Source organism: Ovis aries, chromosome 4 (genome assembly GCF_016772045.2).
Source record: "Ovis aries strain OAR_USU_Benz2616 breed Rambouillet chromosome 4, ARS-UI_Ramb_v3.0, whole genome shotgun sequence".
Classification (NCBI taxonomy): Eukaryota; Metazoa; Chordata; class Mammalia; order Artiodactyla; family Bovidae; genus Ovis; species Ovis aries.
The window spans coordinates 16,473,285-16,490,844 of record NC_056057.1 but is presented as its reverse complement, the minus strand read 5'-3'; the positions used below and the strand labels follow the sequence as shown (position 1 = coordinate 16,490,844).

At 41.6% G+C, this 17,560-nt stretch overlaps 1 protein-coding gene across 2 annotated transcripts in view; it reads right to left on the bottom strand.

The window, feature by feature from the left end:
- Window positions 1–17,560, bottom strand: part of UMAD1 (UBAP1-MVB12-associated (UMA) domain containing 1) — a 264,759-nt gene that overhangs the window by 226,389 nt on the left and 20,810 nt on the right. For both annotated transcript variants that reach the window (XM_012176385.5, XM_027968482.3), the window contains exon 2: window positions 504–603. In XM_012176385.5, the coding sequence (XP_012031775.1) occupies window positions 504–585 (82 nt within the window). In that variant the 5' untranslated portion in view covers window positions 586–603. The remainder of the gene's footprint in view (window positions 1–503; window positions 604–17,560) is intronic.

The following is a 17,560-nucleotide window of genomic DNA, read 5'->3' as shown; positions in this document are numbered from 1 at the left end:
TATAAGCAGCACTAAGCCCTGCTTCTTCAAACAGAATTTGAATTTATCAAGAATTCTTCAAGACTTCTGGCTTTTCATAATTTAAAAGGTTGACTCGCTTCTGGATAGAAAAAAATGGGATGATTTTATAAATTGAACCTGAAGGACACATCTAAACTGATATACAAGAGAAGTCTGACTTGATGACAATATTTCAAGTGATTAATGGTCCACATTTTTATAGATTTCATATACATCAACTAATTCTGGAATTAGTAGAAAAATATTTTAAAATCAATCGTATAACTTTTCAAGTAATCTTTTAAAGCAAAAGTCATTCATTTACTAATGTGGCTTCAATCCCTGGGTGGGGAAGATCCCCTGGAAAAGGGAATGGCCACCCACTCCAGCATTCTCACCTGAAGAATCCCATGGACAGAGGAGCCTGGTGGGCTACAGTCCATGGGGTCGCAGGGAGTCAGACATGACTGAGCCACTAAACCACAAAGTCGGAAAACACTCACCTAAAAGGACAAAGCCGTCTGCCTCTGTCTCGGGTACTGACGGCTTCTTAGATTCCAGAGGCTTTCTGAACAAGTGAAACATTGCTGCTTCTGCCGTTACCTGAAAGAGAAGCAAACATCGTATTCTGTGAAACTCAGATGAAAATTTCACCCTTCTTACTAAAAAGCCAAATGTAAAGAGATCACAATAAGTACTTTTAGGAATTCTATCCCCAAACTTAAGAACATGAGGCCTCTTTAGGTAACAGAAGTATCAGAAGACAACACCTGAATATCAGGAGCATGGACTTCCAGTTTGACATCCTGTGTGCCTTGAATCCTGCAACCTCTCTCGACTTCTAAACATGTAGGAAAAAATCCAAGAAATCACTACAAGTAAAACTAAAATCAACAGATAACACCAAGTCTAAAAGGATCCCAGTAACCATTAACTGGACACTGGATTGAGGAAAGAAAAAAAAAACCTCTCCAGATTTCTTATCATGCCACGTGACACTGAGGGCAGCTGAAAAAAGAAGGCACTACACACACCATCCAGAGCTGGTTATCTGATTCAGACACTCAAGGCTCTATTCATGGAAAAACTGCAGCCAGATTTAAATCCCTATCAGGCAAATATCTGTACTGGTGAGATTATTGTACACTGCCCCCTACACACACACACACACGCCCTCTCTCCTCTTTGTCCTTCCATCTTTGGACATTCCAATCCCAAAGAAAGGCAATGCCAAAGAATGCTCAAACTACCACACAATTACACTCATCTCACAGGCTAGTAATGTTTAAAATTCTCCAAGCCAGGCTTCACTAATACGTGAACCATGAACTTCCAGATGCTCAAGCTGGTTTTAGAAAAGGCAGAGGAACCAGAGATCAAATTGCCAACATTCGCTGGATCATCGAAAAAACAAGAGAGTTCCAGAAAAACATCTATTTCTGCTTTATGGACTAGGCCAAAACCTTTGACTGTGTAGATCACAATAAACTGTGGAAAATTCTGAAAGAGATGGGAATACCAGACCACCTGACCTGCCTCTTGAGAAACCTGTATGCAGGTCAGGATGCAACAGTTAGAAGTGGACATGGAACAACAGACTGGTTCCAAATAGGAAAAGGAGTACGTCAAGGCTGTATATTGTCACCCTGCTTATTTAACTTATATGCAGAGTACATCATGAGAAACGCTGGGCTGGAGGGAAGCACAAGCTGGAATCAAGATTGTCAGGAGAAATATTAATAACCTCAGATATGCAGATGACACCACCCTATGGCAGAAAGTGAAGAAGAACTAAAGAGCTTCTTGAAGAAAGTGAAAGAGCAGAGTGAAAAAGTTGGCTTAAAGCTCAACATTCAGAAAATGAAGATCATGGTATCTGGTCCCATCACTTCATGGCAAATAGATGGGGAAACAGTGGCTGACTTTAGTTTTCTGGGCTCCAAAATCACTGCAGATGGCGACTGCAGCCATGAAATCAAAAGATGCTTATTGCTTGGAAGGAAAGTTATGACCAACCTAGATAGCATATTTAAAAGCAGAGACATTACTTTGCCAACAAAGGTCCATTTAGTCAAGGCTATGGTTTTTCCAGTGGTCATGTATGGATGTGAGAGTTGGACTATAAAGAAAGCTGAGCACCAAAGAATTGATGCTTTTGAACTGTGGTGTTGGAGAAGACTCTTGAGAGTCCCTTGGACTGCAAGGAGATCCAACCAGTCCATCCTAAAGGAGATTAGTCCTGGGTGTTCACTGGAAGGACGGATGCGAAGAGCTGACTATCTGAAAAGACCCTGATGCTGGGAAAGCTTGAAGGCAAGAGGAGAAGGGGATGACAGAGGATGAGATGGTTGGATGGCATCACTGACTCAATGGACATGGGTTTGGGTAAACTCCAGGAGCTGGTGATGGACAGGGAGGACTGGTGTGCTGCGGTTCATGGGATCGCAAAGAGTTGGACATGACTGAGTGACTAAACTCAACTGAACTTTGTACATTCAGCTTTATATATTTGGGCAGGGCAACAATGCCTAGAAAACAACCGGGAAGGAAGCTAAAGGGAGTTTGGGAGAACATGTACCATTCTGAGGACAGTCCCTACTAGCAAAGCAACACAAGAGACAGCAAAGCAGAATTCCTGGTGGCATCAAGTGCCCCACATTTCAGTTTCGTATATTCTGGCCATATCAGAATATCCTAGTGTAACAGGCAAGGTCGGCTTGGAGTACAAAATGAAGCAAGGCAAAGACTAACAGAGTTTTGCCAAGAGAATGATCTTGTCATAGCAAACACTCTCTTCCAGTAACACAAGAGATGACTCTACACATAAACATCACCGATGGTCAATACTGAAATCAGATTGATTGTATTCTTTGCAGCCAAAGATGGAGAGGCTCTATACAAAGAGCAAAGACAAGACCAGGAACTGACTGTGGCTCAGATCATAAGCTCCTTATTGCCACATTCAGAGCTAAATTGAAGAAAGCAGGGAAAACCACTAGACCATTTAAGTATGACCTAAATCAAATCTCTTATGATTATACACTGGAAGTGACAAATAGATTCAAGGGATTAGATCTGATACAGTGCCTGAAGAACTATATGAGGTTCGTAAGACTGTGCAGGAGACAGTGATCAAAACATTCCCAAAAAAAGAAATGCAAAAAAGCAAAATGGTTGTCTGAGGAGGCCTTACAAATAGCTGAGAAAAGAAGAGAAGCGAAAGGCAAAGGAGAAAAAGGAAAAATATACCCATTGAATGCAGAGTTCCAAAGAACAGCAAGGAGAGATAAGAAAGCCTTCCTAAGTGATCAATGCAAAGAAACAGAGGAAAACTATATATTGAAAACAACAGAGGAAAACAATGGGAAAGAATAGAGAGCTCTTCAATAAGGAGATACTCAGGGAACATTTCATCCAAAGATGGGCACAATAAAGGACAGAATGGACCTAACAGAAGAAGAAGATATTAAGAAGTGGCAAGAATACACAGAAGAACTATACAAAAAAGATCTTAATGACCCAGATAACCACAATGGTGTGCTCACTCACCTAGAGCCAGGCAACCAAGACTGCAAAGTCAAGTGGGCCTCACGAACATCACTATGAACAAAGCTAGTGGAGGTGACAGAATCCCAGTGGAGCTATTTCAACTCAAAGATGATGCTGTGAAAGTACTGCACTCAATATGCTAGAAAATTTGGAAAACTCAGCAGTGGCCACAGGACTGGAAAAGGTCAGTTTGCATCCTAATCTCTTAGAAGGGCAATGCCAAAGAATGTTCAAACTGCTGCACAAATGCACTCATTTCACCTGCTAGCAAGATCATGCTCAAAATACTCCAAGCTAGGCTTCAACAGTACATGAACTGAGAACCTCCAGATGTACAAGCTGGATTTAGAAAAGGCAGAGGAACCAGTGATTAAATTGCCAATATCCTCTGGATTATAGAAAAAGCAAGGGAAATCCAGAGAAACATCTACTTCTGCTTCATTGATTAACCTAAAGCCTTTGACTGTGTGGATCACAACAAGCTTTGGAAAATTCTTCAAGAGATGGGAATACCAGAACACCTTACCTGCCTCCTAAAGAAACCTGTATGCAGGACAAGAAGCAACATTAGAAGCCGACATGGAACAATGGATTGGTTCAAAATTGTGAGAAGATTACATAGAGGCTGTATACTGTCACTCTGCTTATTAACTTATATGCAGAGTACATCATGAGAAATGCCAGGCTGGATGAAGCACAAGCTAGAATCAAGATTGCTGGGAGAAATATCAATCACCTCACATATGCAGATGACATCACCCTTATGGGAGAAAGCGAAGAACTAAAGAGCCTTTCAATGAAGGTAAAAGAGGAGAGTGAAAAAGCTGGCTTAAAATTCAACATTCAAAAAATGAAGAACGTGGTATCTTATCCCATCACTTCATCGTAAATAGATGGGGAAACAGTGACAGACTTTATTTTCTTGGGCTCCAAAATCACTGCAGATGGTGACTGCAGCCATGAAATTAAAAGACACTTGCTCCTTGGAAGAAAAGCTATGACCAACCTAGAAAATGCATTTAAAAGCAGAGACATTACTTTGCCAACAAAGGTCTGTCTTGTCAAAGCTATGGTTTTTCCAATATTCATGTATGGATGTGAGAGTTGGACCATCAAGAAGGATGAACGCCAAAGAACTGACGCTTTTGAACTGTGGTGTTGGAGATGACTCTTGAGAGGTCCCTGGACTGCAAGGAGATCCAACCAGTCCATCCTAAAGGAGATCAGTCCTGAATATTCATTGGAAGGACTGATGCGGAAGCTGAAACTCCAATACTTGGGCCACCTGATGTGAAGAACTGACTCACTGGAAAAGACCCTGGTGCTGGGAAAGATTAAAGGCAGGAGGAGAAGGGGATGACAGAGGATGAGATGGTTGGATGATACCATTGACTCAAAGGACATGAGCTTGAGCAAACTCAGGGAGACAGTGAAGGGCAGGGCAGCCTGCCGTGCTGCAGTCCATGGGGTCACAGAGACTGGGTGACTGAACAGCAACAAGACCAGAACAGCGAGCAGGGAGGGTAGGTCAAGATTTTATCTGGTCAAAAGCCTTCTAGAAACGGAGATTGGTTTGGGTACTTGTGTAGGTCAACCTGCCCTGAGTTGTAGATCAGAGTAGATGGTAAAGGAGTCAGTTTGTTGGAAACATATCTGGCAGGTTTCACTTTCTAAAATTAAAAAAAAAAAAATGGAGAAGAAGAACACAAGCTGTGTGAAAAAGGAAATATTTCAGTAAAGGAAAAGGAAGAGCCTATGAAATCTGCAAAGATAGAGCTTACTGGATATAATGATGGAGCGATAAGAAAAGTCTGGAAAAATTTTGCCATCCTCAAAACAGTATAAGGAGACATGGCCTTTAAATCTGGCAAAAAGAAAGTGAAGTTGCTCAGTTGTGTCCAACTCTTTGCAAGCCCATGGACTGTACAGCCGACCAGGCTTCTCAGTCCATGGAATTTTCCAGGCAAGAATATTGGAGTGGGTTGCCATTTCCTTCTCCAAGAGATCTTCCCAATCCAGGGATCAAACCAGGGTCTCCTGCACTGCAGGCAGACACTTTACTGTGTGAGCCACCAGGGAAGCCCCAAAAAGAAAAAACAAGATTAAATGGAAAAGCAACAGGAAAAGATGAAAAGACAAGGAATGAGATTAAAAAAAAAAAAAACCTGAATAAGATAAAAAATAAACTGATTCAAGAAAGAAATGATATCAGAAAAGAACTGGTTGGCTTACAGGCAGGAATGTAAGGAAATAAAGTTCATCAAAGACTTAAAAGATTAGAAGAAGCAACTAAGTTCTCAACGTTAACAGCTAAGACTGAAACAGAGAACGCCTCTGAAGGAAGAGCAGATAACTAAAACTCAGTCTTGGTAAGTGACAAATCAAGGATATAATCATCAATCTGACACTAAAGCCTCAGCTGGCATGAATATGTGTGCGTGTGTGTTAGCTGCTCGGTTGCGTCTGATTCTGAGACCCCATGGACTGCAGCCCACCAGGCTCCTCTGTCCATGGGATTCTCCAGGCAGAATACTGGAGTGGATTGCCATGCCCTTCTCCAGGAGATCTTCCCGACGCATGGGTCGAACCCGAGTCTGCTGAACTGGCGGGCTGATTCTTTACCACTGAGCCACGAGGGTAGCCCGTCACTTAGGACACAAAGGGTGAAGGCATAGAGACGAAGCAGGCCAGTGTCCAGCTGGAGCCTCACAGAGAAAAGATACGTTTGAATAAATAAAGGGGGGCACATTTAAGGGTGAAAGATGAGAAATGCTGCAGATCTAAGAGTTACAGTTACAGTTATATAACTATAGTTATATTTATATATATTAACTTTATAGTTACAGTTAGCCAAATTGTAGATCTAGCTACAGATACGTGAAGCTGACTACAATCAAATAGATAAGTAACCAATACAATTTTGGAGAGCTGCGCTGCCAGTGACTACCAGTCTGGATTAAAGGAGGGCTATGACTACTGGATACTTACAGCAACCCTGCAGACAGAAAGCTGCCAGAGCAAACTGCTAATCCACCAAGGACGGTCTCCTCTCCAGGGCTTACTTCAGTGGTAGCCAAGGAAGTTACTGGAAGAGGAAGGAACTCCAAGAGGGTGGAGCCAGTGGGGCTGGAGACTGCTGGGGAGGTGGGGTGGCCTCCCAGGAAGCAGAATCGGGGCATAATTAGTTAACCTTCTCCAACCCAAGGCGGGGCTCCCCCATGATGCCTGCTCAGTGGGATGCCAGAACTGCCCTCCTCTGCGCCTGCCGTCGTCAATCTCCCAGCCCCTCCTTTCTGGGTAGGAGCGGTTTGGGCATTACCTTTCCCAGTTACAGGATGGGACAGGACAGACCGCAGGTCTCTTTAGTTCATGAAGTCACCACCCAAGAGCGCCACATCTGAACCTGAAGAAGACATACTGACCTTAGAGCATGTTGCTATGAATGAATGGGACAGAAGGTTCAAGCAGCTCCTCGGGAAGGGGTGAGTTACTTGGCCTACAGCAGGGAGAGAGACCCGAGTACACAGTGACCACAGATGAGAACCATGGAACCATCAGGCTCTCAACATTCTATCAGGAGCCATATAAGGACTGCAGTCTTCTACCCGCCTTGGAGGCCAATGTGGCAATGTCCCTTGTTCAGTTCACTGCCACGAGCTAGTAGAGTTCTAGAACAAGGAGCTTTGTGGACAGAGAGAGGTGTTTCAAAAACTGGTTCCTGATTTTAGCAAACAGAATTCAGCAACACATCAAAAGCTCATACATCATGATCAAATCGGGTTTATTCCAGGGGAGCAAGGATTCTTCAAAATATGCAAATCAATCAATGTGATACACCATATTAACAAATCAAAAGACTAAAACCATATGATCATCTCAATAGATGCAGAAAAAGCCTTTGACAAAATTCAGCACCCATTTATGATTAAAACTCTTCAAAAAATGGGCATAGAAGGAACCTACCTCAACATAGCAAAGGCCATATAAGATAAGCCTATAGCAAACATTATTCTTGATGGTGAAAAATGGAAAGCATTCCCTCTAAGATCAGGAACAAGACAAGGGTGCCCCTTTTCACCACTATTACTCAACATAGTTCTGGAAGTCCAAGCTACAGCAATCAGAGAAGAAAAAGAAAGAAAAGGAACTTAGATCAAAAAAGAAGAAGTAAAGCTCTCACTGTTTGCAGATGACATGATACTGTACATAGAAAACCCTAAAGATAGTATCAGAAAATCACTAGAGCTAATCACTGAATTTAGCAAAGTTTCAGGATACATATCAATACACAGAAATCACTTGCATTTCTATATACTAACAATGAAAAATCAGAAAGAGAAATTAAGGAATCTATCCCATTCACCATTCCAACAAAAAGAATTAAATATCTAGTAATAAACTTACCTAAAGAGACAAAAGAACTATACACAGAAAACTGTAAGACACTAATGAAAGAAATCAAAGGTGATATAAATAGATGGAAAGATAGTCCATGTTCCTGGCTAGGAAGAACCAATATTGTGAAAATGACAATACTACCAACTGCTATCCACAGATTCAGTGCGATCCCTATCAAATTACCAATGGCATTTTTCACAGAACTAGAACAAAAAATTTCACAATTCATACAGAAACACAAAAGATCCCCAACAGCCAAAGAAGTCTTGAGAAAGGAGAATGGAGCTGGAGGAATCAACCTTCCTAACTTCAGATTATACTACAAAACTACAGTCACCAAGACAGTATGGTACTGGCACAAAAACAGAAATAAAGACCAATGGAACGAGATAGAAAGCCCAGAAATAAACCCATGCATCTATGGGTACCTTATTTTTGACAAAGGAGGCAAGAATATACAATGGGGCAAAGATAGCTTCTTCAATAAATGGTGCTGGGAAAACTGGACAGCTACATGTAAAAAAATGAAATTAGAACGCTTCCTAACACCATACATAAAATGGATTAAATGGATCAAAATGGATTAAAGACCTAAATGTAAGACCAGAAACTATATAATTCTTAGAGGAACAGAACACTTGATGACATAAATCAAAGCAAAATCTTCTATGATCCACCTCCTAGAGTAATGGAAATAAAAACAAAAGTAAACAAGTGGGACCTGATTAAACTTAACAGGCTTTTGCACAGCAAAGGAAACTATAAGCAAGGTGGAAAGACAACCCTCAGAATGGGAGAAAATAATAGCAAATGAAACAACTGACAAAGGATTAATTTCCAAAATATATAAGCAGCTCATACAACTCAATGCCAGAAAAACAAACAGCCCAATCAAACAGTGGGGAAAAGATCTAAACAGACATTTATCCAAAGAAGACATACAGGTGGCTAACAAACACATGAAAAGATGTTCAACATCGCTCATTATTAGAGAAATGCAAATCAAAACCACAATGAGATATCACCTCACACCAGTCAAGATGGCCTCATCAAAAAGTCTACAAACAATAAATGCTGGAGAGGGTGTGGAGAAAAGGGAACCTTCTTGCACTGTTGGTGGGAGTGTAAATTGATACAGCCACTATGGAAGATGGTATGGAGACTCCTTCAAAACTAGGAATAATACCACCATATGACCCAGCAATCCCACTCCTAGGCATATAACCTGAGGAAATCAAACTTGAAAAAGATACATGTATCCCATTGTTCTTTGCAGCATTGTTTACAATAGTTAGAACAAAGAAGCAACCTAAATGTTCATCGACAGATGAATGGATAAAGAAGTTGTGGTACACAGTGGAATATTACTCAGCCATAAAAGGGATGCATTTGAGTCAGTTCTAATGAGGTGGATAAACCTAGAGCCTATTCCACAGAGTGACATAAGTCAGAAAGAGAAAGATAAATATCATATTCTACTGCATATATACAGAATCTAGAAAAATGGTACTAAAGAATTTATTTACAGGGCAGCAATGAAGTCCGAAATGCAATACTTGGATGTGATCTCAAAAATGACAGAATGATCTCTGTTTGTTTCCACAGCAAACCATTCAATATCACGGTAATCCAAGTCTATGCCCCGACCAGTAATGCTGAAGAAGCTGAAGGTGAACGGTTCTATGAAGACCTCCAAGACCTTTAGAACTAACATGCAAAAATGATGTCCTTTTCATTATAGGGGACTGGAATGCTAAAGTATGAAGTCAATAAACAGGCAAATTTGGCCTTGGAGTACAGAATGAAGCAGAGCAAAGGCTAATAGAGTTTTGCCAACAGAACACACTGGTCATAGCAAACACCCTCTTTCAACAACGCAAGAGAAGACTCTACACGTGGACATCACTAGATGGTCAACACTGAAATCAGATTGATTATATTCTTTTCAGCCAAAGATGGAGAAGCTCTAAACAGACAGCAAAAACAAGACTGGGAGCTGACTGTGGCTCAGGTCCTGAACTCCTTACTGCCAAATTCAGACTTAAATAGAAAAAAGTCTAGACCATTCAGGTATGAACTAAATCAAATCCCTTATAATTATACAGTTGAAGTAAGAAATAGATTTAAGGGACTAGATCTGATAGATAAGAGTGCCTGATGAACAATGGACGGAGGTCGTGATATTGTACAAGAGACAGGAATCAAGACCATCTCCAAGAAAAAGAAATGCAAAAAAAGCAAAATGGCTGTCTGTGGAGGCCTTACAAATAGCTGTGCAAAGAAGAGAAGCAAAAAGCAAAGGAGAAAAGGACAGATATACCCACTGAATGCAGCATTCCAAAGAATAGCAAGGAGAGATAAGAAAGCCTTCCTCAGCAATCAATGCAAAGAAATAGAGGAAAACAACAGAACAGGAAAAACTAGAGATCTCTTCAAGAAAATGAGAGATACCATGAGAACATTTCATGCAAAGATGGGCTCGATAAAGGACAGAAATGGTATGGACCTAACAGAAGCAGAAGATATTAAGAAGAGGTGGCAAGAATACACAGAAGAACTGTACAAAAAAGATCTTCATGACCCAGATAATCACAATGGTGTGATCACTCACCTAGAGCCAGACATTCTGGAATGTGAAGTCAAGAAGGCCTTAGAAAGCATCACTATGAACAAAGCTAGTGGCGGTGATGGAATTCCAGTTGAGCTATATGAAATCCTGAAAGATGATGCTGTGAAAGTGCTGCACTCAATATGCCAGCAAAATTGGAAAACTCAGCAGTGGCAACAGGACTGGAAAAGGTCAGTTTTCATTCCATCCCAAAGAAAGGCAATGCCAGAGAATGCTCAAACTACCACACAATTGCACTCATCTCACACGCTAGTAAAGTAATGCTTAAAATTCTCCAAGACAGGCTTCACCAATACGTGAACCATGAACTTCCAGAGGTTCAAGCTGGTTTTAGAAAAGGCAGAGGAACCAGAGATCAAAATGCCAACATTCACTGGATCATCAAAAAAGCAAGAGAGTTCCAGAAAAACATCTATTTCTGCTTTATGGACTAGGCCAAAGCCTTTGACTGTGTGGATCACAATAAACTGTGGAAAATTCTGAAAGAGATGGGCATACCAGACCACCTGACCTGCCTCTTGAGAAACCTATATGCAGGTCAGGAAGCAACAGTTAGAACTGGACATGGAACAACAGACTGGTTCCAAATAGGAAAAGGAGTACGTCAAGGCTGTATATTGTCACCCTGCTTATTTAACTTCTATGCAGAGTACATCATGAGAAATGCTGGGCTGGAGGAAGTACAAGCTGGAATCAAGATTGTCGGGAGAAATATCAATAACCTCAGATACGCAGATGACACCACTCTTATGGCAGAAAGTGAAGAAGAACTAAAGAGCCTCTTGATGAAAGTGAAAGAGGAGAGTGAAAAAGTTGGCTTTTTCGGAAGCTCAACATTCAGAAAACTAAGATCATGGCATCTGGTCCCATCACTTCATGGCAAATAGATGGGGAAACAGTGGCTTTATTTTTCTGGGCTCCAAAATCACTGTAGATGGTAACTGCAGCCATGAAATTAAAAGATGCTTACTCCTTGGAAGGAAAGTCATGACCAACCTAGACGGCATATTGAAAAGCAGAGACATTACTTTTCCGACTAAGGTTCATCTAGTCAAGGCTATGGTTTTTCCAGTAGTCATGTATGGATGTGAGAGTTGGACTATAAAGAAAGCCGAACACCGAAGAATTGATGCTTTTGAACTGTGGTGTTGGAGAAGACTCTTGAGAGTTCCTTGGACTGCAAGGAGATCCAACCAGTCCATTCTGAAGGAGATCAGTCCTGGGTGTTCATTGGAAGGACGGATGCTAAAGCTGAAACTCCGGTACTTTGGCCACCTCATGCGAAGAGTTGACTCATTGGAAAAGACTCTGATGCTGTGAAAGATTGAAGGTGGGAGGAGAAGGGGACGACAGAAGATGAGATGGTTAGATGGCATCAACAACTCAATGGACATGAGTTTGTGTAAATTCCAGGAGTTGGTGATGGACAGGGAGGCCTGGCGTGCTGCGGTTCATGGGGTCGCAAGGAGTCGGACACGACTGAGCAACTGAACTGAACTGAATGAAGAAACAGACATAGAGAAAAGACTTATGGACATGGGGAGAGAGGAGAGGGTGAGATATATAGAAAGAGTAACATGGAAACTTATATTACCATATGTAAAATAGATGGCCAACGGGAATTTGCTTTATGGCTCAGGAAACTCAAACAGGGGCTCTGTATCCACCTAGAGGGATGGCATGGGGAGGAAGATGGGAAGGAGTTTCAAAAGGGAGGGGTTATTTGCATACCTATGGCTGGTTCATGTTGAGGTCTGACAGAAAACAGCAAAATTCTGTAAAGCAATTATCCTTCAATAGAAAAATAAATTAATTTAAAAAAAAAAAGAAGGTAGGGAACAAAACAAGTAAACTTTAGAGCTAGAAAAGAAAAAAAAAAAAAAAAAAGGAAAGTGGTTCCTGTTCTAACAAACAAAGGAAAAGCCTTTAAGGGAAGGACTCAAACTTCAATACATTTTCATGTCTGGCCATAAGACCGAAATGGAACAAACATAAAAATCAGAAAACCAGTTCTCATGAGTCATACTCAAGCCCCCAAAGTTTAGATACATTGTTATAAAACTCAGAGCAAATTCAGCAGTAGTATAAGAATCTTTTTAAATTCAAGTATTTTGTACAGAACTTATAATTCAAATAATTAATTGAAGCATTTAAGCTCTCCATAACCTATAAAGAAAAGTTAAAACAATACACAGGCTTAAACAGGCTGCATCAGGTTGTCAACAGTACGACTTCTGTGGCAATGGATAGTATTACAGTTTGTCACTCTAGAACATTAGAAAATCCCAAACATATCAGAGAAGGAGAGAGAACTTAGCTTCCAAGAAGTCAAGAACCATCCAGGCATGGAAGAAATAGGTCAGGAATAGGAAAAGGGTAGTAGAGACAGTATAAAAGAACTCAGAATGGCAGCAAAGTTTGCTACAAACATCCATGGGAAATTGCTCTAAAATTGCTACAAAAGTATCCATCACCCTCACCCCTGTCTTAACTCCTTCAAGATGGGAGGGAGTTTCACACATGACCAGGGTCTTAACTCCTTCAAGATGTTTTCCCATGGGAACACGGTGCCAATTTCACAAACCAACTCTTGGGATTCCCTTGTACCATCAATGCTGCTGACATTAGTGATTCATTCATTCCACTAGGTACCTAATTCAGTCTAACTATATAGCTTTACAGCAATCACTCTGTGCATGTAAAGGCTATGTCCTGAGACACTAAAATCTACAACAAATTATCTTTATCCCATGGTATTTTTTGTCATTAAAAACACAAAGTGGTATAAAAATTTATCCTAGCAGAGCTGGCAATACCATTCTGCCATCTTCCCTCTACAGGCTAGTCCCACAGCAGGAAAGTTACACGGCTAGGTGACCACTCCAGCAGCCAGATTTTCTGACCCCACCTAAGACTAGAAACTGGGCAAGAGAAAGGGAGTAACTAACACCCCAGTAACACCTGCCAGGCTTCTACAACATGTCAAGCACAGTACCAAAATGCCTTAAAGACTCTATCTCCTTTAATCTTACCATCACCACACCAGGTACACATAATTAGGCACATCATGTAAATGAAAGAACTTAAGTTAGTTACATATGGATGCAAATGTATATGGCTGGTCAACAGCAGAGCTAGAATTTTAAACCAAGTCTCTTGGGCACCACAACTGAACATTTTTCATCAACAAAACACCAAAGACAAAGAGCCCATAACAAAGCATTTGTGTTGGACTTCAACAGAATATTTCCTAGTATGAGTCAAAATACATTTGATCAGTTTCACGCTCGTCTTTCTAAATCCCTACTTTTCCAAACCACGCTCAGCTCTGTGTTCTGAAGACACTTGCTAATTCCACAACATCCATGTTCAAGACTTTCACTTAAGAAACAGTCATAAAATATAAAGTAAGTGCTTAGGCCAGATACTAACCGGGCACTAAAAATGCAGCTGCTGCTTCTGCTGCTAAGTCACTTCAGTCGTGTCCAACTCTGTGCAGCCTCATAGACGGCAGCCCACCAGGCTCCCCTGTCCCTGGGATTCTCCAGGCAAGAACACTGGAGTGGGTTGCCATTTCCTTCTCCAATGCATGAAAGTGAAAAGTGAAAGTGAAGTCGCTCAGTCATATCCGACCCTTAGCGACCCCATGGACTGCAGCCTACCAGGCTCCTCCATCCATGGGGTTTTCCAGGCAAGAGTACTGGAGTGGGGTGCCATTGCCTTCCCCGAAAAATCCAGCACTCAACTTATATGTAAGGGAACAAACAGTGACCTGAACCTACCTGATTTTGAAGGCAATCCTGAGCAAAACTAAGAGGGATTTAGGAGCCCCACCCCCAAAGCGCAGAAGGCCTGTAGCAGCCCCGGTGCCCCCGGCTAGGCAGATGGGAAGCCCCAAGCATGCGTGCTTCTGACATACATGGCTTTGACGGTGGCCTTCTTCTGCTTGTTCCAGCATGTTCCAGCCTCATTTCCTTAGATACGATGTCAGCATTATAAAAATTGTCAACAGTGAGCAAATTTTACACTTACAGATGGGAGAAATATCAAAATTTATTCTTAAAAAGCCATTATCCCCGGCAGCAACACTATGGCCTGGCTGAGCTGGGAAGGCCCAGAAGGCCTCCTAATCCCCAGATGCTGGGATCCTGGAGCTGCCTCCACACAGGGGGGGATGAAGTGTTTGTTCACTGTCCAAGACACAGGTTGGGAGAAAATCCTTGCAAATCACAGATCTGAAATAGGATGCGTGTTTAGAACATATAAAGAACTCTTAAAATTCAATCATGAGAAAAAAAATTCAATAAAAACTGGGCAAAAGCTGCAAGCAGGCTTTTTCCCAAAGATGATACGTGATGGCAAAGAACCACATTAAATGATACTCAACATCATTAGTCAACAGGCAAATGCAAATTAAAATCTCAGTGGGTTAACACTATATATCCTTATTAACACTGTAAAAGGCGTGCCATGCCAACTCTTGACAAAACCATGGACCAACTGGAACTCTTGCACACTGTGGTACAGCCTCTCTGGATAACAGTGTGGCAGTTTCTTAAGAAAAAGTTACCATATACACCTACCATATGACCCAGACCTTCTCCTTTAAGTATTTACCTAAGAAAAACAACAGTGTATGTCCATATTTATATGCAAACTTTATACAGCTTTTTAGGTAACAGCTCCAAACTGGAAACAACCCACATGTTCAACAATAAATCAAAGAAGAAACAAACTGCAGCATACCCATTGGAGAAGGCAGTGGCAGCCCACTCCAGTACTCTTGCCTGGAGAATCCCATGGACGGGGAGGAGCCTGGTGGGCTGCCGTCTATGGGGTCGCAGAGTCAGGCACGACTGAAGCGACTCAGCAGCAGCAGCAGCAGGAGCATACCCATAATACTATTCAGCAACAGAAAGGCATGAAGGCCTAAGATACGCTACAACACGCATGAAACTTGGGAGGGGGAAAAAAAAAAAAAAAACAGGCTGAGTGAAAGAAGCCAGACCACAAAAAACTGCTAGAAAATGCAAACTAACATAAAGTGACAGAAAGCAGATGAGGGCCTGCCTAGGGAATGGGAGGTACTGGGAGGGAGAGTGGGAGGGAGGAATTACAGCGATCACAAGGAAACTTCTGAGGGTGACCGATTCATAACCTCAATTGGAGTGACGGTCTCAGGAGACATACACATGCCAGAACTCATCAAACTGCACACTTGCAACATGCGCACTTCATCCTATGTTGGTAATACCCCAAGAAAGCGGTTTTTAAATTATCAGCATGATGCTCTAGGCGTTATATAAACGCAGCGTGCTGTGCTTAGTCGCTCAGTCGTGTCCGACTCCTTGAGACCCCATGGACTATAGTCCACCAGGCCCCTCCGTCCATGGGATTCTCCAGGCCAGAATACTGGAATGGGCTGCCATGCCCTCCTCCAGGGGATCTTCCCAACCCAGGGATCGAACCCGGGTCTCCCGCATTGCGGGCAGATTCTTTACCGTCTGAGCCACCAGGAAAGCCCATGAACACTGTGGTTCACAGTTACTCATTGTCTCAAATCTCTTAAACCACTTTGTGTGGTTACAGGTGCAGCCTTCATATACAAAGCAAGATGCTCCTTTCTCTACGCATTCACTAAAACTGGAAAATGAAAGGACGGTGCCTTCACTCTTAATGACACACAGGCTGCATGTATAAGGCTACTCTGATCGCTGCGCAGGGCAGATTTTACTGCTCTGAAGGAAAGTGGGTAGCGCAAGTAACGTATTTATTTTTCCTATTATGCTAAGATTTACCTTTTAAATAATATTACCCATGACAAAAGGACTAAAGGTAACCTGATTTTCACAATCTGATCATCTTGTTTCAATAGACTTCTTGATAATGTAAATACATTAAGATAATGTAAATATACTAAGATGCCTATGTAGGACTGATATAAATCAATCCAGGAAATTTTATACTGCTGAAAAACTAAAATCCTGAACCATGTTTAATCTTCCTCTTCTGCAGGATGAGTTGTGAATTGCATGGTTACACAAAAGTAATAAAATCTAAATAACAAGTTTCCTAATTTATTCCAAGAGAGGCGAAAAAAGACAAAAGTCCATGCTTTGGACAGTTTAATCATAAAAGATTATATTACCCCTAATAGCATTAAACAGTACAAAACATTCCAGAAGGCTCAATGAGAATAAAGAGGCCTGTTACATGTGACCAACAGGCAGCCTTGAGTTTAACTTCATTTGATGGGCACAGACGTAAACCAGGAAGAAAAGGGAGGACTCTCCTGTGAGAAGGGTCAGCAGGAACAAAGAGCACAGCCTGCTGATGGGACAGCAGAGGGATCTCAGCTCACTGGAAGCACAGAGGTAAACAACAGAAGACTACAGAAGCAAAGCAGAGGGGCTTCCCTGGTGCTCAGGTGGTTAGGAATTCAACTTCCAACACTGGCAGTGTGGCTTCAATCCCTGTTCAGGGAGCTAAGACCCCCACATGCCATGTAGCCAAAACACCAGAACGTGAAACAGAAGCAACACTGTAAGGCATTCAATAAACTCTTTAAAAATGGTCCACATTAAAAAAAAAATTCTTAAAAACAAAGTATTGAAAGGGCTACAAAATCAAGAAAATGTTAGAATATCCAGAGCGGCTTACCAAGGTTTGTTGAATCCTATTGGCGTGCTGCAGTCCATGGGGTCGCAAAGAGTTGGACACGACTGAGCGACTGAACTGAACTGATTTGTGTAGTCTAGGCTCTTGCAGAAAGTAGTGTTTCAGAAAAATTTAAAATAATAATCTGGACCTAGAGAGATTACATACTAAGTGAAGCCAGAGAAACACAAATATTAACATCATATCACTTACATGTATATTGTCACCCTGCTTATTTAACTTATATGCAGAGTACATCATGAGAAACGCTGGACTGGAAGAAACACAAGCTGGAATCAAGATTGCCGAGAGAAATATCAATAACCT